The 25,544-nt window shown below is 43.2% G+C and overlaps 1 protein-coding gene across 2 annotated transcripts in view; it reads left to right on the top strand.

Annotated features, from left to right (window-relative positions):
• Positions 1 to 25,544, top strand: part of EEPD1 (endonuclease/exonuclease/phosphatase family domain containing 1) — a 95,547-nt gene that overhangs the window by 54,972 nt on the left and 15,031 nt on the right. For both annotated transcript variants that reach the window (XM_074340999.2, XM_019726319.3), the window contains exon 3: positions 2,774 to 2,825. In XM_074340999.2, coding sequence (XP_074197100.2) covers positions 2,774 to 2,825 — 52 coding nt within the window. The remainder of the gene's footprint in view (positions 1 to 2,773; positions 2,826 to 25,544) is intronic.

Below are 25,544 nucleotides of genomic sequence, written 5' to 3'. Positions count from 1 at the left end.
AAGAGGAAATTAAAGTGGTGAGAGCAAGGAATAGCATCCTTTAGTTTTTGACCTAAATTAGAGTCAACTGAAGTGGTTTTAATAGCATTTCATTCGTTGCCCGACATTGTTGGTTTTCTGCTTATGTTCTAAAGTGGTTTGAATGTCGTGTCTCTGCAAATAAGGAGAAAAAGAGAATTGAATATCTTAACAGTGTTCAAACCTTTTCTCTAACCTGTTGATATCTGATATCTGATCCTAAATTGGACTTTATGATCATGGAAAGGAGCATAAACGAGAGACTATTTAAAAAGTATAAATACTTTCCAGTGCTTATTTCAGAAGCAATTTAAGCTTCTGAAACATCTGGAAACACCTTAGCATATAAATTGCTGTCCAAATTGGTAACCTGGAATCTAGACTCATGTGTTTGAGAATAAGAATGTGCTGAGTGGCCAATAGCTTTGCCCTGCCACCAGACACATCCCATTAATGGCAGGCATTTGTACAAATACACATAGCACCTGCCACCGAAGGAGAACACCCTCAGTCATCTCATTTGAGGCATTCTTTTTCAGATGGAGAAACTGAGGCATTGCCATTGATTTTACCTATCCAAGCTGGAAGGGGTGCGCTAGCATAGTGACCTGGCCTGTAGGCCTCTGGGCCCTGCCAGGAGGGCAGTATTAGTCCTTGAGTGCTTTCCACATGTCAGGTACAGGCACTGCAAATGTATGTGGGGAGACCCGTGAGCCCCCAGCCTCGAGGAGCTTCCATGCTGGTTGGAAGGAATCAGACTAAAGCACCCCAACAAATAAATGCTTTAAGATGCCAGTAAATGCCCTGAAAAAAGTAAAACATGGTGACCAGGGACGCTGCTTGGAGGAGACAGCATTTGCATTTACACTGGAATGATGCACTGAGTCAGGCTCCATGTTGTAAAGATCTTGAGGAAGAGCCTTCCCAGTCAGAGAAATGACAAAAGCAAACGTATCCAAGGGACAAAGGAAAGTCAACGTGATTAAAGCAGAGGCAATGCCCAGCGTCCTGTCCATTAGCCCTGATGTTTGCTAAATTGTTGTTGGCGATGGTGGTGGTTTCTTATAAGCCTTTAAAACTTTTATTGCACTTCCTGGGGTTGCTTTTAAGTAAATCATTGCATTTGGTTGGAGAGTCTTGCTGAATTGTATAGAGAGATTTTGAAGAATTTGTAAATTAAGGTGTGCCTTATCCTGAGAGTAACCCCCTGTGTGGTACAGGGGGGCCCATTTCTGCTCCAGAGAGCCCGTGTTGATTGGTGGGGACATTGGCACAGTGACCAGTGACCATAAGCAGATTAGCTGGGAAAAAGGGGGCTTGGTGACCCCAACAATAGCTGACCCCCTCCCTGAACAACCTCGCTGAACTCTGCTGCTTCCTCCTGTATGCTGAGGAGTCCGGCCTTGGCTGCCTGCTCATCGTGTCTGTTCTGTGAACACTGCAGAGCCACTTGTCACAAAGGGGAAAATACCTCTCCTGGAAAACCTGCATCCACATCCGAACTCTCTCAGCTCAGTTGCTGGCTGCAGTCTAGGCTCTGGCCCCAAACTGGAAACTGATGTTGTGTCCCCCTGACACCCTCTTTCTGCCCTTGGTGCCTTTGCCTGTGATGTCCCCCCTGTGGGTCACCTTTGTCCCCGACCCCCTCCCCTTGGCAAGGCTAACCTGGTCCCTTCTTCAGGAAGCCTTCTCTGACCTCTGCCAGGCCAGGCTCCTCTCTGAGCCTCGACTGGGCCGTTGGACATAGTGTATGTCCTATTCTGGTCTGACTGTGAACTCCTGATGGGCAGGGAGCATGGCATCGTCACCGTGTACCCTTGGCCACCTGCGCACAGTAGGGCTCCATCGATGTGCAGCTGAGCAGGCCCCCGGTCACCAGTGCTTTTAGCTCTTTGCTTGTCATCATCAGAGACATCAGGGGGAGAATAATACTGAACATGGGCAACTGTTTTATTCTTTATAGTCCTTGGAATTCAAATTCCTTACATGAAGCAGCGATCAACTACTTTGAGAATTTTTTTGTGTGGTGAAATGTACATAGTGTAAAGTTTATTCTAATTTTAACTATTTATAAATGTACAATTCCATGGCATTAAATACATTCACATTGTTGTGCAACCGTCACCACCATCCGGCTCTAGAATTTTGTCCCCATTAAACACTAACTCCCCATTCCTCCCTCCCCCAGCACCTGGGAACCACCATTTTACTTTCTGTCTATGAATTTGTCTATATGAGGTACCTCATATAAGTGGAATCATACAGTGTCTGGCTTGCTTCATTTAGCTCATTTCATTTCTTAATGTCCTCAAGGTTCATCCATGTTGTAGTACATGCCAGAATTTCTTTCTTTTTAAGGGTGAATACTGTTCTGTTGTATGGATGTACCATATTTTATTTGTCCATTCATCCACTGGTGGATGTGTTAGTTGTTCCCACCTTTTGGTTATTGTGAATAAAACTGCTGGGAGCATGAGTGTGCAAATATCTGTTCGAGTCCATGTTTTCAGCTCTTTTGAGTATATGCCCCAAAGTGGAACTGCTGGCTAATACCGTAAAATAAATCACTTTTACAATTTAGAAACGTTTTTAATAGTTCTGAAATGGTCGTTTCAATTCAAACCAAAGGTCACCTTAAGATGGGAGGTGCTGCAGAAATGCAGGCTGAAATTTCAGACTTGTTCTTGTGACTTGTATAATGCTTGGTGACATGAAATGGTTTTTTCTCAAATGTGGTTTTAATTTTTTCTTACAGCATCAAGCTTCTAGCTGTGCAAGAACTGCTTGACAGAGAGGCCCTGGAAAAGGTAAATATTTTGTTCTTCCTACCCCACATTCACAAACTGAGACTAGCAGAGTGCCACACACCAGAAAAATTCAACTGCCTGTCACCAGCGACAGCACTTACTGCAAAGTTGGTCTGTTTTGTATTCTTAACAGTGAACCATGAGAATTTTAGTCAGAACTGCCCACATTGCTCATGTGCTGTGAACATTTGCAGAGCCTGCCTTGCTTGGCTCTTCAGGATTGTGTGAAAGGAGTGGATTGCCCTGCTGTGGGCCATGCACAGGACCAGGCTCTCTGCCTCCAGACACTGCACACTGCCCACATGTCAGATTCCGTGCCAGCCACTTCACGCCACCTCTGCTCATGTGCGTTATTGTCTGGGCTAATGGATGATAGAATTGAGGCCCAGCAAAGTTACATAACTTGCCTGAGGAAAATGAACTAAGTGGCGGAGTTCAGGAAGTCAACTCCGTCATTCCATTTTCAAAATTAGTGCTTTTTCTCATTCATAGTCAAGGTCATGAATTTGAGACCCTTTTTAAGCTACTTCTGAGGATTGGGAAATTCCTTTCCCACCTCAAATGGATGTTTTCACTATGCGTTGAAAGAGATATGCAGTGTGTCTCAGCTTTCTATGTTCAAGTCAAACATACAGCTGGCATCCTTGGCTGGTTGTAGGTTCAAGTTCTGTGTGTGAGGTGAGGGTGGGCTCAGCAAAGCAGCCTGGGCAGGTGCCAAGGAGGCCAGGCTCCCAAGTGCCACCCACGGGCCCCCCAGCTCATACTCAGCTGCTCCCCTGGGTAGCTCAGGACTTTTCCTGAGTATGTAACTATGGGTATTAATTAGAATCTGTAACATTAACATAAAAGAAAATGGTTAGAAAGCTTAGCATTCTAACCACTCATGTGCTATTATTTATAGAATTAAAAATGTTTGAATTAGTGGTCAAACTGCTGGTTGGCACTAAAGCAAATTAAGTTTTTAGGCATCAAGCCGTGACATGAGGGGAAGGAGAGGTCTGAGGTCTGGCTCTGAATTTAACGTCCATCAGCCTCATTTCCATTACGGGTAAAACGAGGGTGGACTGACCTCCAACAAGCGACATGAGAACCAAATGAGTTAGTGCAGTGGAAGGGCTTTTTAAATGCCAAAGCACTTGAATCATATTAATTCTTAATTACGTATATTAATTCTTAATACACACCCAGCCATTAAAACACACTAGGTCCAGCAGTATATGAAGATTCTCTGTATGGTCTTAAAACTTTAGAAAAGTTACTTCTCCATAAACAATTCTCTTCTGGGTACAGAAGAGAACAAAACTAGAGCTGTTTTACTTCTCAATTAAAAAAAACCATCAGACAAAACTGGTGACTACGTGGAGCCCATGTGCTAAGATATATCAGTATAATTAAAACACAGGCACCAGAAATATCGATTAGGTCTTTAGAGCTGTGTTAATATCAGATTTGGGGAGGCCGCACAGTTAAGCCAATGTGGGGATACTGACTGCTTTGGGATCCAGCAGAGAAGGCCGCTGCCGTGGGGTGGGGCTCAGACAGCCTGGGTTTGGAGCCTGCCTCCCCCTTCCTAACTGGGTTATTTAGGGTTACTAATCCTCTCTGTGCTCAGTTTCCTAGACTACATAGAGTGGGGTTCTTTATAAACCCCAAACTACAGAGGGTTAGAAAAGATTAAGTAGACGATTGATGTACAAGGCTTAATGCTATGCCAGGAGCTGAGTGAGCCCCAGAAGTTAGCTGCTGCGCGTGTTATTTCCCCGTCCTCCTCTCCCTCCTCCCTCTTTCTCTCCAAGTCTGATGATGGTTTTGTATTGTTCCCCTATCTCCATATGTGACCAGTAGAGCTTTCCAAGATGGTCTAAAAGGGCACAGGGACCAGCGGGGAGGCAAGTGTGCTCAGTTTCCTTCTTCCTCCTTTCATTTGTGCATTCATTCATTCATTCACTCACACTACACACTACAGGCCTTTGTTGAGCTTTCTATGTGCCAGGCAAGTAGCAAACATTTCCAGAAAAGTCCAGAAGCAACTTGTCGCCACAAGCTCAGTAGCCACTTGCATTTGGAGTGACACGTGGTGTATTGCCTGGCGCAGTACTGTTTTGTGCTCCAGTTATGAGAGCCTCATGACTTACAGATTCTCATGCACCTGGATGAGAGAACCATCATGGAAAGCTCTTGGCAAACTGGAGAGCTTTGCTACTCAACGTGTGGCCTGCAGCCCAGCAGCATTGGAAGCTTGTTAGAAATGCAGAATCTCGGGTCCCACCCTGACCCCCCCCCCCCCCAATATCAGACTGCGTTCTGACAAGACCCCTGGTGATTTCTGTGCACTGAAGCCCAAGCATTATCACCATCACTACTGCTGACTAGTCCATCCTCAGAGAGAACCTGTGAGGGGTCAGCCTTTTGCTTTTGTGGTCAATTAACCTCCTTTTCTTTCTGGCATCAAACGAGAACAAGTAAACACTATCATTCTACTTGTAAGAGCCCAGTTTTTAATCTTTAGTTTGCCTGCTTCTTCCTTTCATTAAGAAAAATAGTCTCATTTGATTTAATAGGTACTGCCAGCAAGGAATGGCCTCAGTTAGACACATAGCCTGCAAATCTCCAATCTCTTTGATTCTCTTTGCAGCTGGGCTTCAAATGGCAACACGCCTTTGGGTTTTGCAATTACTGAACTCCTACAACCCGACACTGGGGGACTGGTCACTTTCCGACAGTCTCAAGCGTGGGCACCTGGCACATGCCTTTCTCTTGTAAGCTATTCGGAAGTGTCATTTCCTTTCCCAGGTACAATTGCAGGTTAAATCTGATCAGTAAAATATTCAAATTATGTAAAACTATTTAATATAAAAGACTGAAAAGAAGCAGCAGTGGTTTGGGGTCTCCTGGATAATAAGACTTTCAGTGCTTTTTCTCCCTGGTATTGGGCATTGTTATAATGACCTTAGTATTTTAGTTTAACTTTGCCAGCCGTTGGCCTGACTTGCACTCTCCCTGGATTTAGGTAGAGAGCCTGTCCAATTTTGGAAGAGCTGAGGCTTTCCTGGCTCCTGAAGCACAGAGGCAGCCGGAGGAGGCCCTGTTGTAGGAGAGCCATGGTCTCCCCCCAGCCTCACCTGTTTGGCTGTTGGGCCCGGCAGAGGACCTTCCTCGGAAGCCTGGACCCTTTTCTTCATCCATAAAACTGCTCTGTGTGGTTCCTTCCCCCTAAAACTCTTGCGCTTCATTTTCACAGTTGATCCTACATCACATTGTAAAGAGGGGGACATTCTCCTTTACGTACTCTGTTTTCTAATGTTTTTCTCTGCTTCCTTGCTCCAGCGGTCCTTCCTGGGTTTGAGGCCTCCATGTTTTATCTGCCCTACTCACCATCAAACATGCTTTCTGGGGAGAGGTGAATGGTGAACATGTGCCCAGTGGACATACATAGATTAATAGTGAACATATGCCCAATACATTCATCAGTAAGGTCCCAGTTTTCACCTCTTCAAACACTGTCTTAATTCAGGTGCAATAGATCGGGGTGGAGGTTGGGGACACTTGGGGAGTCAGGTGTCTAGATTTCTCTTCTCCACTGACACTATATAAAACCATTTCCCAGACAAGTGACAGTGATTTATCATTTATTTAAAAAAATAAACTATAAACTATATAGTTAGTAATCTTAAGTCTTTCTACCAATTTCTTGTTTTTAAAAACCTGTAGAACCATGAAAAGATGACGTAACATGCATAAATGCCAGGAAATGTGACTTTCCTCTGAAAACGTGTTTTAGGTTTGATGGGCTTTTCTGTCAAACATCCATTAGGTGCTGAGAGCAAGAACTTGCTCTGAGAAGGGCTTAGACCACCTGACTGTTCTCTTTGCTTTAAGAGGGGAACGCTTTTGTTTTTCTCTGAACTTAAGTCACACAGACTTGTTTCCCAGGCTTTATAAACAGGCCCAACTAATGCCTTTAAACGTGGCATTGCATGGAAGGAAATAAAAATATTGGTACAGCTTGATTTATTAAGATCATTTTTCAATGACCCTTTCAAACAGCTTCCTGCAAAGCTGCAAACAATAGCTTGTTTGGTCATTGACTCCAGCTGGAGGTCACCTTGTCCCTGGAAGGAGCAGAGGTCAGAGCATGGGCTGACCCAACCCTAGACCTGCCCAACTCATAGCCATGGACTGTCCTACCCCGTCCCGCTCTCCCCAGGTGATGACTCAGCTGTTAATCACCAGCCGGCTGCATCCATACTCCACCCTCTAGAAACCGGGCTCTGTGGGCGAACAGACTGGGCTTGAATCTACGCTGCCATTGTCTAGCTGGGAGGCTTCTTTGGGAAAGTCACTGACCAGCTTCAGTTTCTTTTTAATGTGTGGTGGGGGCTGGTAGTGTCTCAATGATACCTACTTCACTAGGATTTTTAAATGAGGAATAAGTGACATAATGTATGAAATAAAAGAGGTTATGTATCTAGTAAGCAACAGTAGCTACGTGACATTCTCCCCACAACTGCTTATGAGCTCCTGCTGTCGTCGTCGTCACCATCATCATTGATATCTTTCTCCTTTTCTCTTGAGAAGCCCAACTTGACATTGATTTGTTCCCATTAGAGGATGATAAAAAAAAAAAAAAAGGCATTACCTCCCTTCGCCCCATTTGCCAAATTGTCTAGGACAAAATGTCAGCCAGTCTCTCATGCCTGCTGCTGCTAGATCTTCTTCCCAGAATTTCAGCTTTGAAGTCCAATTCTTCGTCCATGTTTTTCCTAGAGATGGAGCAGGTAACCTCTGAGACCTGCTTTGGTGCTGTATGTGTGAGATACAGTGTATATACATTTCACCAGCAAGCGTGGGACTAGAAAAACTGAACTTGGCGCTGGCACACAGTAGCTCGTCCGGGACTCTTCCAGCTAGTGCTGGGCAATGTTGGAATCAGAAGTTCATAGCTTTGGGGGGGTTTCAGAAGGAAATAGGAGGTAAATAACTGTGACATCGGTGTGTACGGATAACCTAAGGATGCTGAGTGCTTGCACCTGTCATTGGTGATGGTGTGTTCTAGACATACATATGTGCTCATACGTGTGCTCCAGCTCTGTAATGACATGGTTTGGGAGTGTGTTTCACTATGATTTGGGCTTCCAGTTAATTTAGTTTGTATGACAGTTGAGTGCTTACTGTGTGCCTAAATTGCGCTATATATCAAGGCGGATAAAGTGAGACAAATACATTTGAATGGCACATGTAGGATCCCAGAATGTCAGAGGCGGGGGAGACTTTTCAAATCATCAAATCAGCCCTGTCATTTGGCAGAGAGGACGCGGAGGCTGGAGGAGTTGAAGTGTCCCCTCACGCAGGGCCCACAGCAGGTGTGCTGGTTGAACCAGGACGACTCCAGGGGGCGCCACGCTGGGGCCCCTGCAGTGCGGCCGCTGCCTGTCTTCCATGACCTCCTTTAATGGAGACTTCAGCTGGAGCAGACTGGGTGGGTCCTTCTACCTCTGCATATTCCAGGGGTGGGAGCAGACCCAGAGGTCAGTCCCTGGTCCAGGCGATAGAGAACTGAAACCCAGGTCTTCCAGCAGCATGACTTGTGGTGAAACAGACCTGGGCACGTGCTGTTCATCTCCAGAGCACCGTTTGGTGCAGCCGGGGAAACAGAATGTGGGCTGGGGTTGGAGGAGGAGCAGTAGGAGCCTGAGGGCTGCAGACGTGGACCCTGCCCTGGGCGCATCCGGGAGAGGAGGGCCTCGCGCTGGGGGGAGGGCTGCAGGGGTCCACGGGCCTGGGAAGAGAGCCAGTGAGAACCTGTGAAAGGATGGAGAACATGCAGCAGACACACCCTTCATGGAAGCTCAGAGTCCAAAGGAATTGCTTCAGGAATCTTAGCTAAGTACTTAAAAATGCCTTTTAAAGAACAGCATTCTGTGTTCATTTTAAAATAGCAGAAAGAGATTCTTCCGCTCCTTTGGTTTGCTCTTCTCCCATGCTTAGTCCTTCACGTACGCTGAGCTTAATTGAATGCCATCTTGAGTGGTCAGTATTCATGCATCTGTTAGTTTTTTTTGTTTGTTTGTTTTGTTGTTTTTTTAGTGGATTGAGCCAGATCAGTGTTTAATCATGGTTAAACTCGTTATAATCACGTTCCTAGCTAAATCCCTTCCTTGAAGGGACCAGAAAGCAGAAATGGGGGCCCCTGTGGAGCTCAATCCCTGTTTGGAGACCAGCCGGGCCTACAGGGTCACTACTCACAGTCAACTAGTCACCAGCTCCACTCGGCAAACTGCACGCTTGGGCCTCACCTCTTGGCTGGGGTCTCCCCAAGCACCTCAGCTGCCCCCACATGGAGCATCGTGGTGAATTATGGGCCAGGCTTCACAGTTCATTTAAAAAAGAGAGAAATATGCATTTTCTCTTTATTCTTTCAAAAGCATCATGAGACACCATGTATATTTAAGGGCTGCCACGACCTGTCTCTTTTTATGAAAAGCTTTTATTTTACGTGAACATAAAGTAGAGCCCCAAAATAGGACTTTTAAATGCTCTTCAGCTTTCTCAGCTCTCAGCGATAAGCAAATTAAACAACGAGGGCTCATTTTAAATGTATTACATGAGCAACGTTTTGAAAACAATAATATGTAATGTTGAAGTGGTGATAAAAACCAATGTCCCCATTCATTGCTGGGGAGGGGTTGGCGCTGCCCATTCATAAGCTCTTGGGCAGCGTAATTCATCCGCCTTTGAGAGGCCCCTACCCTTTGACCAGTGATTCTATTCCTGGGAGTGTATCTGAAGGAAACGGTCCATAAAAATGGAAAATAATAAGCACACTACAGCATGCTTCCTAGTTGGGAACAATTGAAGGCAGTTGACTGCTTACTGAGAAGGGAGGGTTCAATAATCTGGTAGATGTCCCAGTGGGTAGTTAATAAGTCGTTCAGCCTTGTGTAATATTTATACTGCATTAGATAATACATTAACATATTTACAAAGAGGGAGAATAAGCATGTGATTACAACATGTAGTCTTTCAATCAATATTTATTACTTCCTTGTGTCAGGCATGGTGCTAGCCTGGAAGACACATACAGCAGTGACCAAGATGGTTATCATTCTCACCCTTATGGAGCTCACGTAATTGTCGAGGAAAATGAGCAATTATGCTTATTTATGCTTATTTAAATACAAGAGTGATAAGTTGTCTGGGGGGGGGGGGGGAATCCCTAACCTAATGTTCTCATAGCATCTAGGAAATATGGAAAACAAAAAACAAAAAACCCAACAACATAATTAGGTAACTTTTTTCATTGAAAATTGTCTTTATCATTGAGTTACTATTCCTGGAATCAACTTTTTAAGTATCAGGTGAGAGCTATCTGCCCTCATCCCAGAAAAATGTGAAAGTGCACACGTGTATTTGTACTTGTACACCCAGGTGAAATTTATATGGTCTTGAAGCTTCTCCATGGATCCCCACAGGTTCACACCTCTGGGCCTTGGAGACGGTGGGGTTCATTTCTCCACCCCAGGAATGTTGAGATATCTTATCTACACAATGGTAGCCTAGTGAGGAAATGTCGCTCAGCGTAGGATAAGTCAACCCTTCCCTGTGAGACTTTTAGCCCAGGGTCATCGGGAGGGTCCTTCATGTGGTCAGCGTCCAGTCGGATTTTAGACAACACTGCGTCCCTTCAGTTACTTTCTGGGATTTATGGTTTGATCCCAGATTATTTATCCTGAGGGGACCATCTGGTTGATAGAGTACCTACACTCCCATTCTTTACTTCTTTCTTCCTAGCATCGTATCCATCAGTGGTAACTTCAGACATATTTAGGTCTCCTAATATATGTCACTACTTGTCCTACTTTTTGCTGTTGTCCTATTTCTCTTCTTTCTTGTACTCATAGTTTTCATGAATGTAAATCTCACCTGACATGACCAGTCTTCGTGTTTCCTCAACTCTCCTTAACTCTTAGGAGCCCAGCCCCTATCCCCGTTAATCTAATAAATTATAGTTTACCTGAGGCCAATGTCTAACCTAATCCAAAGAATTTTTATCAAAAAAAATTATTTTTGCTTTCTATCATTAGAAATGATGAAATAATTTTATGTAGAATTTAAAAATTGTTCATGCGATTATCCATTTTTTGGTAATTCCTGTATCTATTTCTGTTTTTATGATGAATACATAAAGAATTTATGTTGAAAATATAGCTTTAAAAAAATTTTGAAGCCATTTTGATACAATGCTAAGAGCTTAGGAATGGGAAAAGGAAAGAAATCATGCCTGGAACTTGTTTTTTCTAGGTCAGTTGTACTGCTTGAGAAACCTGAATCAACTGCTAGCTTCTGTCTGTGATGGCTGTTCTTGGTGGTTTGATTACTTTGTCTTCCTACTCTGAAAGTTTTGTTACTTCTTAGTCTCTTAATTGATTCTGGATTTATAGAGGAAAAGAAGAGAAATTGTACATTATCTATATGGATTGCAAGCTCAGGAAGAGGTAAGGCAAAGCTTATTATAAGACCAGAAAGGTCGTTTTATTCAGACTTCAAGGTCGAGGGGGCCTGGAAGAGTCACCCCTCTCCATGTTTGCTAAGAATCATATCACCATCAACTAGAGAGAGTTTTGCTGGGCTATTCTGATAGCTCATAAGTGATGGGCTCGTTTTCTGAAGTTGTCTAGCTCATGAAATAAACATCAGCTGTCCATGTTAAAACTTTTCCTGCACTGACGCCCTCTCTCCTTGAGATACCCTCTTTCCCCTTTGAGAGGGCACCCGGGGATTCCAGTTCTGGTAATGGCAGAGTAGCTTATACCAGAATAATCTTCCCTCAAATAACAATTACAAACTCTGGGTAAAATGCAGACAATTATTGGAAGGCACTTGAGAGCAACAGAAGGCAAGCAGAAACTAGAGAGGTGTCAACCCTCAAAAGAAGGAGCCAACACTGGCTGAGATCCATGTCTGTGTGGCTTTTCCCTAATGGAAGTCCCCAGTCTGTGTGGCTGCTAGAGCTCAGGAAGGAGGTCTTTGGGGGGATATTATGAGTCTTTTCTCTCTGTCTTTTTTTTTCTTGGTTAGTCTACTTAAAGTTTTCACCTTTTGTTGTTGTTGAGCTTTTCAAAGAACGTTTAGTTTCATTGATTTTCTCTGTTGTTTTTATCCTCTACTTCATTCATTTCTGTTCTAATCTTTCCTTCTTTCCTTCTTGCTTTGAGTTTAGTTTGTGCTTCTTTTTCCAGTGTCTTAAAGTGAAAGCTTAGGTTACTGATTTGAGATCTTTCTTCTGTACTAATATAAGCATCTATAGCTATAGATTTCCCTCTAAACACTGCTTTAGATGAATTTCATAAGTAATGGCCTGTTGCATTTTCCTTTTCATTCATTTCAAAATGTTTTTAGATTTCCTCTGTGATTTCTTCTTTGACCCATTGGTTATTTACAAATGTGTTGTTTAATTTCCACTTATTTGTGAATTTCCCAAAATGCTTTATGTTATTAATTTCTAATTTTATTCCATTTCATTGTGGTCAGAGAACATATTTTACTTGACTTCAATACTTTTAAATGTATTGAGGCTTGTTTCATGGATTAACAACACATAGTCTATTCTGGAGAATGTTCCATGTGTACTTGAGAAGAATATGTATTCTTTTGTTGAGTGGAGTATTTTATAAATGTATGCTGTGTTATGTTGTTGTTTAAGTCTTTGATTTCCTGTTATTTTCTGTTTAGTTGTTCTATCCATTATTGAAAGTGGGGTATTAAAGTCTCTAACTATTGTTAAATTATCTGTTTCTTTTTTCAGTTCTGTCAGTTTTTGCTTCATGTATTTTGGAGTTATGTTATTAGGTGCATATATATTTATAATGGTTATGTATTTCTAATTAACCCTTTTATTATTATAAAATGTCCTTCTTCATCTCTACTAATGCTTTTTGTTTTAAAGTCTGTTTTTTAATATTAATATAGCCAATCCAGATTCCTTATGGTTGCTGTTTGCATGATAAATCTTGTTCCATCTTTTTACTTTCAACCTACTTGTATCTTTGAATCTAAAGTGTATCTCCTGTACACAGCGTATAGTTAGATATTGTTTTTTACTCAGTTTGACAGTCTCTATATTTTGATTGGCTTGTTTAATCCATTCACACTTTATGTTATTATTTACATAGTTGATTTACATCTGCCATTTTACTTTGTGTTTTCTATGTCTTTTTTTGGTTCCTTTTTCACTGCTTTCTTTTGCATTAAGTAAATATTTTCTAATGTAGCATTTTAATTTCCATAATGATATTTTCACTATGCTTTTTGAGTTATTTTCTTAGTCGTTGCTCTAGAGTTTACCACATACATCTTTATTTATCAGATATATACTAACTTAAATTTCAATGAGATATACAAATATAACTCCTATGTATGCTATTCCCTCTTTTCTCTTTTCGTGCTGTTTTTACACATATTACATCTTTGCTACAGACTTAACTCTACATTGTTATGTATACTACAAAGTAAAATCATTACTTTATATACTTTTATGTCTTTTAAAGGAGAAGAGGGAAGAAAGGACAGCAAGTATATATGTATAAAGTTAGTTGCATTAACCTTCCTATTTACCACTTCTGGTTTTCCTCATTTGTTCCTGTGGATTCAAGTTACCATTTGGCATCATTTTCTTAATACAATACTGTCCGTCTTTACTCCTACCCAGGTCCTTTGTGCTGTTCTCAACTATATTACGTTTCTTTATGTTATAGGCCCAACAGTACAACTGTATACATATTGTTTTATACAACATGAATAGTAGAAAATAGATGCATTTATACTGTCTTTGATAATTACATAACTACCTTTACTGGTTCTTTTCATTTTTTTCATAATGATTCAAATTGGGAGGGTCACTTGTTTTCAGCCTGAAGAACTTTCTTTAATATTTCTCATAAGGAAGGTCTGCTAGCAACAAATTCTTGCACTTTTGATGCGTGGATAGATAGATGGATGGTAAATGGATACATACATATACGCATGCATACATACATACCGTGTTTCCCCAAAAATAAGACCTAACTGGAAAACAAGTAGTAGCATGATTTTTCACGATGCTCATAATATGAAATAAGCTCTAATACATCTTTTGGAGCAAAAATTAATATAAGACCCGGTCTTATTTTTGGGGAAATACGGTAGGGCTTATGTTATATTATGAGCATCCTGAAAAAAATCATGCTAGGGCTTATTTTCCGGTTAGATCTTGTTTTCAGGGAAACACAGTAGTTGGTAGGCAGACAAATATACCAGATTGCCATATAAAAATTATTTATTGCTATGAGTCATGGTCAAAAATATCTGAAAACTGCTGTCCTAGACCATTTATTGGCTTGGAAGAGGGGAAGAGGGCGTGCTCTGGGACTTTCCAGTCCTGGAAAGGCTCTGCTTATCCTTAGGTATAATCTAAGCACTTTTCTCTTCTGCCTGCTTGTCTCTTGACTTTGTTTTGCTTTTTAGCAGACAGAAAATGTGCCCAACTCATTGCATTCCCTTTAAAATGGTTGCATGTAATCACCACCTCATACAAACGTCCACATAGCCATGGTGACAGGAGTTATATGCAATTTCCTGTCATATTTGCTCCACCCTCAAATGCCATAACATTTCCATAATCAGGAAATGTTAACAATGAGTTGGTACTGAGAGAACTTGCAGTTCACTTTTTTAGAGAATTCTGAGACTTTTCATGAATGAATTCATTCATTTCTTGAGATCATGACTTTGTATTCAGCAAAGTTTGGGCTAATTTGCCATTTTAAGTGAAACGGAAGGGCAGGCCGATAAAACTGTTTGGCGCAGTTGCTAAAAACATTTATGCTGATGTTCTTAGCAGTTACAATTATCCCGATGGAGCTGGTCATTAAGACTTGCTTTAACAAAATTAGTTCAATGGAGAGATCTATCAAATTGCTGGCTACCCGTTTATCATGGGTAGTTCCTGCAGGTGATAAAGTATTGTTTGGGTGGCATTGAAATAGTGACTTTGGGTCTTAACGAGAGTCTATGCTTCTGGGAAAGCGTCCAACTTGCTCTCAGAGATTTTGATCTATCTTTGTAGAAATGCAGAAAAGTGTACTGACAGGCCTCAAAAACATAATCCAAGACCCCTTTCTAGATCCTAGATTTGATTTCCCTGTGGCACTCTTACCTGTGCTGCAACCCCACTCCTTCCCTTGCCCTAAGCCGGTCCCACCAAACTTTTGTCCATGAAATACAGACTCATTTTCACATGCACCATTAATTAGGTAGAAAAAAACAGCCATGTAGAACAAAAGCAGCTCCCCATATTTGAGTTCCTCTAAAATTACCCACCTTCCTAATTACCTGTCAGTGGCTTCCTGTGCAAGTGGCCAGTCATGAGATTTATTCAAGATGCTCTATAAAATTCTGATTGAGTCACAGAGCGTCTTTCGATGGGTTCAGTTCTGGGAAACCATAGGGCTCAGAAGTGCCCAGGACTAAGGCAAGACCCATAGCATAGGAAGGGAAGGGGACAAGTCATGAGGTTGTGCCTAAATCCCAACATTTGCAGTAGTTCCTGGGGGAGCATTACAGCCTCTTCCCTGGATTATAAAATTGTGAGACTGTGGTTTTGTGTTATTGCCAATCTTCCCTGTCAGGCAAGCTTGGTCTTCCCTCGGTCTCCACCTGGCTGCAACCCTAGCTGAGGAATAAATTGCTACCTATCAACAGTTCATTTTCCTCCTCATGACCCAGACTTGTCACACACTTAGTTCGGGTGGCTGTATTTGTAAGAGGGGAAGAAGAAACAGGTATTTTTACATCCATAATTTCAGGATGTGGCAGGGACAATTTTTTATGTTGTTTTTGGATGATTAATATATTTAGTAATAGCACTTAATCAGCTTTTATTTATGAAAAAGGATGAAGTGTGTGTGTGTGTGTACACATGTGCATATCTTCTACATGAATCAGGCCAATTAATCAGTAACTATACTATGGCTGGAAGTGAAATTTCTAGAACATTTGAAAGCAGAGAGAAAAATTAAAACATTAAATGACTATTCGGTCTCTGTCATCTAATTTTGCGGTTTGAGCCCTCATTTACATCGTTACCAGAGTAACTCTTCTGACACACTTTTGGTCTTATTACTGCCCTCCTGGTAGTGGCTTCGGCAGGACGCCGAGTGGCATAATGGGGTCAGACACACAGGGATTTGGGTCCTGACTCAGCCACGTGCTCTCTGGGCGATCTTAATCCCTCCGGCCCTACGTTCCCCGTTTCTCCAGTGGGGATGATGGCTCTCACATCGGGTGCCCTGTATAAAGAGCCTGCAGTGGTGCTTGGCATGGGCTGAGCATTCTGGTAACTGAACGCTGCTGTGGTTCTGATTCCCTAATACAGAGTTCTTGTGTGCTGCGGGCACTGCCGTGGTGGCCATGACATGCCCCCTGCCTGGTGCGCGGCTGGATTTTGTAACACGTCTTTTCTCTCTAGCTAGTCTGATTTTGCTCCACCCACTGCCTGTCTTGGAAGGGGCTCGAAAAGCCTGCGAAACGAACATGAGGCAGTTGGGCTATTTTTAAGTACCTCTGGCCAAAAATGTCATGGGAAGGGAGGTTGACTCAACAATCGTTTTTGGGGGGCTACAGTAGAGGAGAAAGGGATATGACCACGGAAGCAGAGATTTGAGTGAGGCTGGGAGCCAGGAGTCTGGAATGTCAGCAGCCTCTAAAAGTGGAAGATGCTAGAGTGGTGTTCTCTGCTGGAACCTCCAGAAGAACCAAGCCCAGCAGACACCTTGATTTTAGTCCCTTTAGACTCATTTTGGACTTCTGGTCTCCAGAACTATAAGAGGATAAATTTGTGTTGCTTTAAGCTACAAAAAAAAAAAAAAAAAAAAAGAAAGAAAATATGGTTTGGGGATTGGCTTTCCAGTTCTCCTACTAGCACAGAAAATTCAGAAGCGATGAGTCTCAGGACATTCTCCCAAATGACAATGCTGTTTTCATGAACTGCCACCTTGGTATATAGTTCTTGCTGACACCAAGTGTCTATGAATTAAAAATTGTGGGTCTCTCCATCCCTTGCTGCCCACACAGAAAAGAACAATCAAATTTATGTGGTTTGCCCTGAAATCAAATATGAACTATGCAGGCTTTAAAGACTAGGCTTTGGCATAATGCAAATCAACATAAAATACGTCATGAATCTACCCGTTTGTGATGAGTGCTGCCGAGGAAAGCAGGCTACATCAATACCATTTAGAATCACTGAAGGCTGGCGTGTTATAAGGAAAATGGCAAATGGAGCAAGGTCCCTCAGGGTCCATAAGTACTGATTCTGTTTCGTTTGATGGCTCCTAAATGACTCAGGGTTCTTCACAGAATCGCGTAGGGAAAGTGCTGTGAACCCAATAGTCTAGAGTGAGTCTAAGAGGGAAGTGATGTTTACGGGCCGAGGAGATCTCTCTCTGCAGTTCAAAAAAATATGTGGGTGTTCATGTGGGAGGGTAAGGATGGGAGCTAGTGTAAACTGCTGGCTTTGTTCCACTCCTAAATCATTTCCTTTGGATTTAAGTATCTAAACAATTGTTTCCTTCCCGATTGTGTTGGCTCTCTTTCTGTCCTCCCTGTGCCTACCCTTTCCGTTGCCATATCTGAAACCTCATGGGTAAAAATGCTCTTAGTAATAAATTGTACTGTTTAGAGACAGTCTTTCCCCTATCTGTACTCACCTTACCTATTCTTTGAGGCTCTTCACCTGAAAATATCAAAGAGGGAAGAAGATTCTAGAAAAGGAAGAGCTGTGGTTGGCTAAATCACCATGGTTTGTCTTAGGAAATAAGTTATTATCATCTTACGAGCTTGGGGCAGCCTTTGTGCTTACAAGTAAAATGTAACATCTATGGTTGAGCCGTCCTGCTGAACATTTGGTTCAGCATTTCATCAAGAAGCGCCAAATGAAACTGCCTTCTCAGCCTTGAGTGTTGTCACGTTTCTCGAGCGACATAAAACCATTAGGATCCATGGAATGGCATATTTGGGGCCAACCATGGTGTGGCCAACCAGTGTTTCTGCTCTGAGGAGGGTGCTTCACTCTGCCTGCAACTTTTCTACACTCTTCAAAAACTAGCCACAAAATCCTCCAAAAGTCATTGCTACTTTCAGACCTGCTTCCACATAGATTAATTAGTTTCAGTCATTACTCACAAGGTTAGTGCCTAATTTGGGAAGAAGTACTTGTTTTGTTTTCCCCAACCTGTCGTTTCTGAGCTTCAAAAAGCCTACATTCCAAAAATGACGGGGCCGTTCACTCCTTTTCTAGATGCTCAGTGACAATGTGGAGAGAACCCTGGAATAAACTGTCTGGAGGCTGCATCTCCAAGCAGGTGTCACTCACTCCCTGCTCCCCATGAGAAAAGCCGAACCTCACAGCTGGAGCACCTGGTGTTTGTTGAGTGACTAGAGTGGTTCCTCTGCTTTATTTTAAACATCTATTCCACTGCCCAAGTCAATTTTTTAGTGATTGACATAAAATTCACGTAGCATAAAATTAACCATTTTAGAGTCCATTGGAAAGTGAGTAATTGTGGCATTTAGTACCTTCACAGTGGCATGCAACACCTCTATCTCGTTCCAAGACATTTTTTATTATCTGTAAAAAACGCACAGATGATAAGCACTCAATTCCCTATTCCTCCCTCCCCCTAGCACCTGGCAACCACAGTCTACTTTCTATCTGTATGGATTTGCCTGTCCTGGATGTTTTATATTGATGGAATCATATGATACATGGCTTTTGGTGTGTGGCTTTTTCACTCATATAATATTTCGAGGTTCATCTATGTGGTAGCAGGTATTGGTACATCATTCCTTTTTGTGGTTCCACACTATTCCTTTGTATGGATGTAACACATTGTGTTCATCTGTTTATCAGTTGATGGACATTTGAGTTGTTTCCATCTCTTGGCTCTTGTGAACAATGCTGCTGTGAATACTGACATACTACCATTTGTTTGAGTACCGGCTTTCAGTGCTTTTGAGCCACGTTTGCTTATTTCCTGATTATCGCTCAAATCTGTGTACTTCTCTCCTTATAGTCATGCCACCCTCATCTCTTACTGCACTCAAACTGGAATGTTCGCAGCCACTCTGGCTCTTCTCCAACCCGCGCTCTACAAGGAAGCCCTACGGCCTTTTCAAAATGCGATCTATTGTTCATTGATTTTAGGATTGCTCGTAGGATAAGGAACAAAGTCCTTTCAGGGCCCGCAGGGCCCGCATGGCCAGGTCTCTGTCCATCCCTTTAAGCTCATCTCACTATTCTGCCCCTCACCATCTGTGTTGCAGCCACACTGACCTTTCTGTCCTACAAATCCTCCGTGCTCTGTCCCACCACAGGCCCTTTGCACATGCTGTCCCTGCTGCCTGGATTGCTCTCTTCTCCTCTTTGCCTGATTAACTACTTCTCATCCTTGAGTTCTGAGCTAAGCATCACCTCTTCTGGGAAGCCTTCCTTGACTAGGTCACTCTCCCCTCACCCCCGGGAGTGGAGAGTGACGGATGCCCCCGGGCTCCTTTTTAGAGCAATCCCAGTTGCAGTTGTACGTTTGCATGATTATTTGATTAATAACTGTGCCCACAGAGACAAAAGAAGGCAGAGCATCAGTTCTGGAGCCAGACTGCCTGTTTCAAGGCTGGCTCTGCCCCTTGCTGGCTGTGTGATCTTGGGCAGGTTAAGTGACCTCTGTGTGCCTCTGTTTTCTCCCCTTTCACATAAGGATCATCATAATACCCACCTTAGAGGGCAATTGTGAGAATGAAATGGACTCGTATGTGTTAAGTACCTGGCATTAGAGTGATTTCAATAAAGGTACCATGACTATAATAAAAAAAAGAAATACTTGTGCCCACATCTCCACCCCCCTGCTCCTCACCCCCAGAGCCTAGCCTAGAATACCCACATGGTTGGTGCTTGTTGAGTTTTTATTGAGAGATTGGATGAATCCATTCTCCTTCTCACAAGAGAAGAATATTAACAACTACAGTTTCCCATCTCTCTATGCGTATCTGCAGGGTTGTATTTTAGGGTTCTACCTCCCAGCATTCAATGTGTTGGCTCTTAGCTCCAACCCCGACTCCTGCCCACTTCCTGAGCTGGTGTGTTTGGGGAATTGTGCCATCAGGTGTGGGAAACTGAAGGCAGGGATCCTCTCTCTGAGGCCCTGTCCTGGGGGAGTGGCCCCAGTCTGTATAACAGCCACAAGACCACACCGGAGACTTGCTGTGTACTAAGCCCCGTGCCGTCTGCTTTAGAAATATCAACTAGTGAGGCATGAGAGATTTTTATCCCATTACAGGTGAGGAAACTGAGGCATGCAACAGGTCAGTCATTTGCTCAAAGTCAAAACTCTTGGTAAATGGCAGACCCACAGTTTGGATGTTTGGATCAGGCAGCCTTTGTTTAGAGTCTATGTGCTTAACCACACCCTTCAGTAACGAACAGGACCCCACTTGGGCATTCAGGATATGGGAAGGTCTCCAGCACAGAGGAGAAATCCGGGTGAAAGGATGGGTGAAACTGCCCTGAGGCTGGGCTCCAGAGCAGAAAGTGGACATTCCCGCCGCGGCCTCGCTTGGCGGTCCCCGGCCATTTGCACACACCTGAGGGTCCTCACAAATACAGAACAAATTCTCTAGAAAGACATTTTATTAGAAACAAAGCTAGAGGGAAAAAAATAAAAGTGAAAATTGTTTATCTGGAGGTGAAAGAAATTAAACTGTTTATGAAGACTCTCATCTCCCAGGCCAGAGATTTAAAAAAAAAAAAGAAAGTCGCTTCCTTTCTGTTCTTATGTTTCAGGGGCTCAGTGAGTCTCTTTGATCATTCACTTTCTAGGCCCCTGTGTGGCCATTTGTTTATCACAGGTACATATATTTAAAAAACAAAAACCTCCTGATTTACTTTCAGAAACAAAGACATTATCATTTAAAACTCTAAGTTATTTAGGATTTTTTTTTAAACCTGTGGATGAAATCATTTCGAGCAGGTGAGGGTAGAATGCTGAAGTCTTATTGCTATGTTGTTAGGAGATTTTTAGGATGTTTATAGTGAAATGAAATGACCCTCAAAAAGGCAAAAATTCCTTCCAACCAATGAAAATCCGCTATCAGGGGAAGGTGTGCTGTATCCCCACGACAGCATGGTTGGTGGCTGTGAAGTGAGCTAGAAGAATTTGTAATAATGTGGCACAATTACAAGTGGGAAAAGCAGAACACAAAAGTGTTTGTGTCCATATGAGTAGACAGATATACATATATGAATAAAATCCATGGGAAACAGCTTATAAGGAAATCCACCAAAAACATTAGCAGAGTTATTCTACTTAAGTGTTTCTGTTTCTCTGCTTTACAAATTAACCTATAATGAGCTTGGGTTTATATCAGGACACAAGCCTCAATTTAAAGAGGAGGGGGGAAAAAAAGCACAAAATTACAATCACAGTCTTAACTCCCACCTAACATTAAGAGTCCTGGCGTCCAAAGACTTTTGGAGAAGAAGAGAACCTTTGGAAATGTCCCTAAAGGGCAGAAATAAAGGATGACCAGGACAGTGACGATGTTGGTGGCCATGTAGGGGCGCAGAATAGTAATGCAAGGGTTCTTTGCACCAACCTCCCTGTCCTGACCTAACTTTCCTCTCCACGAAATCTTCAACTCCCCCTATTCTCCATTCTATAATTGCCCTTGAAAAAAAAAAAAAAAAAAGTTTCATTGCCCCTGAGAGGCTTTTCCCCCTTTGCTTATTTTTAACCCCCTTGTTCAGGAAACGTGACGAGGGACTGGGAAACGTGGAGGAGAGGCTAACAGAACCAGCAACAACCATTCTGTTGACAGGAGTGCATGTCATTACCCTCGACTCTGCGAAAGCAGCTAATGATTAGCTGGTGTGGAGGCTGAGGAAATACCTCCTTGTTTGCTTTGTATCTTCCTCAGCCTGATAAGAATGTTTAAACAAGGATGGCACGTCATCCAGCATTTTTTTTCAGGTCCCCGTGGAAAGAGCGCACTTGTGGAGTTGACCCAGAAGTGGCTCGTGGGTCAAGTGATGAAGGGGCTGCATGCTCATTACTTCTCTCAAGGGTCCTCAGCTTTCAGGGTGGGGCTGCCCTCCGAATCGCCAGACCCTTGGCTACGTGGCCCGACCAGGAGGAAGGCTATGGTCCGATGTGTTGACCTCCCTAGGAAAGCAGTGTCCCGAGGACCCATGCAACCTGCACAGTGATGGTGACACTGGCTTTGGCAGTGTGGTGGTTGTACAGCTTGTAGCTCCAGAGAACTCAAAATGTGTGATGCAGGTGGAGCAGTGACCGTCACATGAGTACGGTGGTTTACCTCGTGTTTTCTGAGCCTGCTCTCCCAAGTTCACTTGGGCATTAGAGTTAGCCAGACTTGGGCTTTCATCCTGCCTGGCCCATGGCTGGCAGTGAGTGATCTTGCCATGTTACCTTTCTGAGCCTTGGTTTCTCATCTGTCAGATGGAAGTGTTATTACCTGCCTCACAGGGTTCTCTAGGATTAACTGTGATAATCTATGGAAAGAGCCTGCCGGATGATTGGCACTTAATAGATTTTGGTTCCCTTCCCTCCACATTCCTCCACCCTCTGACTATTTTTTAGAGGATTCAGAAGCTACCCTGGTTTTAGATTGTTGGCCACTCATGTTTTCTTACTATTACTGGATTTACCCAAACTTTACCTATTAAAAGTAAGCTCTTATTCCAGGCAGTTTTGCAAGGGGTCTTCAGGTGGGGCTGAGGGGACGTTAAGGAAAGAGGACAGTTTTTATGAAGAGTGACTCCACTCTGCATTTGGGGAAAAATCTTTGGAAAGTTAACCCAATGTCCTGTCAACACAATCAGCTTCTTTGTGGAGTTCACACAGTGATTGTCACAGAGAAAGAGGGAGAATGGAGTTGTAATGGTTATGCGGATCTTGTATTTCCTCTCCCATTTTTACACTTCTCTCACTCCTGACTTTGAGGTTCCATATGGCCCAGCCGAGAGGTGGGGTGGATTTGGTTCTGCCATTGGACCAGCTGGTTGTGCAGGAGGTGCTAAAGAACGATACTATTACCCTCTTTGGCCTGTGCTAGAGAAACAAGTCTAGCCCATGGTAGTTCTTATAACATATCCTGGGAGGGAGAAGCCATAAGGTTGGATCCCCAAGAAACATCCCTTTGATTTATTCATTCAACACATATCTGTTGCGTGCCTGCCGTGTGCCATGCTGTGGCACGTGATCCCACAGGTTTGTCTGCAAAGAGCCAGAGTCAGATGCTTTCAAGGTGTGGGGTGGGCGAGCTAAAATGGTGTGTATATATATATATTAGTAATAAAAACTGTCTTTCCAGACCATAGGTATGAACACTATGAAGGCTGAGTTCTAAATCAGCAGTTGTCTAGCCTTGTCTGAGCTTCTCAAACTGAGGTGCACACCTCGGCCCTGATATCAGAGGTTTTGGTTCAGTCAGGGAGGAGGGCCGCAAATCTGTGGTTTTAAAAACAAGAACCAGTGTAATTCTTTTTTTCTGTTTTTTTCTTGAGTATTTTATTTTAAAAAATTTTTATTTTTCAATTACAGTCGACATACAATATTATGTTAGTTTCAGGTGTACAGCACAGTGATTAGACATTTATATACATTATGAAGTGATCACCCTGATAAATCCAGTACCATCTGCCACCATACATAGTTATTGCAATACTACTGATGATATTCCCCACACTGTACCCTATATCCCCGTAACTTTTGTGACTACCAGTTTGTACATCTTAATCCCCCGCCCCCTTCACCCATCCCCTCAACCCTTCCCCCCCAACCTGGCACCCATCAAAATACTCTATTTATGAGCTTCTTTCTGTTTTGTTTAGAACCAGTGTAATTTAATGGAGGCAGGTGGTGGGTTAGCCCCTGGCATTTTAGAAGCACCAGTAGCGTGGGGGGAGGGGGGGGCTTAGTAGTATTCCAGTGGTGCAGATCACAGTTACCCCAGAGACTGTTTTCCAAACACGCACACACACACACACACACACACACACACACCCCTCCCTTCCCCTTTCCATTTCTACCCTGTCTGCCCTGGTGAACCACTTTTACTTACATGAGAGTATTATTTCTTCTTTCTGGTATTTGTGCAAAGCACAAAATTAGAGAACCAACTGTTCTAAATAAAACAATTGAAGGCAGAGTTCAGATTTGAGGGCTCTCAGAGGATGCTTTGCTTGCCTGGGAAATTTTTAGGAGGAAGGATGTGCGGATCCGGTACTGGGGGCTGGCCCCACCCCTTGGAGCCAGCCCTGCTGCACCTGTTCCACCTGTGGGCCCAGGAGGTAGGGGCGGCAGACAAACCTCACTTCACACCCTCCCGCTAACACTGCAGCTGTGTAGTCTTGAACGTTACCTCAAACCTGGCTTTAACCTTTCTGTGCTGCACTTTACTCAGGAGTAACTGGTAGGATGTCTGTCTCGCGGGGGCTTTTGGGGACTCTGGGGCTGATGTATACAGAGCAGGAAGGCTCTGAAGCAGGCTTCTCAAAGCTTGTCAATCACCCTGGGATCCCGGGAAAATGCAGATCCCAGGGCAGCAGGTCCGAGGTGGGCCTGAGAGTGTGCATTTCTCACAGACTCCCAGGCAAAGTCATGCTGTGGGTCATGAACCCACTCTGAGAAGCAAGGCTCTAAAAGGTGCTCCCCTCATTCGGTTTGCTGTGAGCTGTTAGTGCAAACAGGCAACTACGTTAACACACTGGCCATTCTTTTTTTCAGTCCTAGAGATCGAAGGAAATACCTACCCCATAGCTAACACTGATCATGAAAATTGGGGCATAGAATGCTTTCAGCCATCAACACTTTTTCCCTTAAATTATTCGTTGTCTCCAAGAATAAGACATAAGGAAGAAGAAGGCAGAGGGGGATGATCTACTGTTTGGCTGAGGGAGGGTCTCAAGAGCAAGGCTTCTGATGCACAAAAGACAGATGGCCCTTGGGGTTTAGGAACTTATGGTTCCTTAGGTCTCCTGGAGTTTACGTGAGGGAAAGGCTTTTAAATATAAAACATAAAAAGGAGAGTGTTCTGCCTTCATCCAGTAACACCAATTTTAAATCTGTGTCAGAGTCACCTGGAGGGGCTGTTAGACTCTAGATTTCCAGGCCCCACCCTGGAGATTCTAATTCAGTAGGTCCAGGTGGGGCCTGAGACTTTGCATGTTTAACAAGTTTCCAGATGATTCTGATGATCACACTTTGACTAGCACGACTTGAGTTCCAAAAACCATCTGTGAGTGGTGAACCTCGAAAACAGTGCCATCCTGTCACCTCTTCACACTGCCGGCCCTGCCGATTGAGGTGGCATTGCCTGGAATGGGACTATTTCTGTTGGGCTGGAATTTAGGGCGTGCATGGGAGATTCACTTGTCTTCAGGTATCTGAAGGTCCTGGGAGGGTGAGGCTAGAAGAGATTTCTGACTGCCTCTAGGTACTGTGTTTCCCCGAAAATAAGACGTAGCCAGAAATCAGCTCTAATGTGTCTTTTGGAGCAAAAATTAATATAAGACCCGATATTATAGTAAAATAAGACCGGGTGTTTTTATGTTATGTTATGTTATGTTATGTTATGTTATGTTATGTTATGTTTTATACCCAGTCTTAC

Source organism: Rhinolophus sinicus, chromosome 4, assembly GCF_057876585.1.
Source record: "Rhinolophus sinicus isolate RSI-liver-muscle chromosome 4, RSI-T2T, whole genome shotgun sequence".
In the NCBI taxonomy this organism is placed as follows: Eukaryota; Metazoa; Chordata; class Mammalia; order Chiroptera; family Rhinolophidae; genus Rhinolophus; species Rhinolophus sinicus.
Note: the sequence above shows the minus strand (reverse complement) of the source record. Positions and strands in the feature narration are given on the sequence as shown.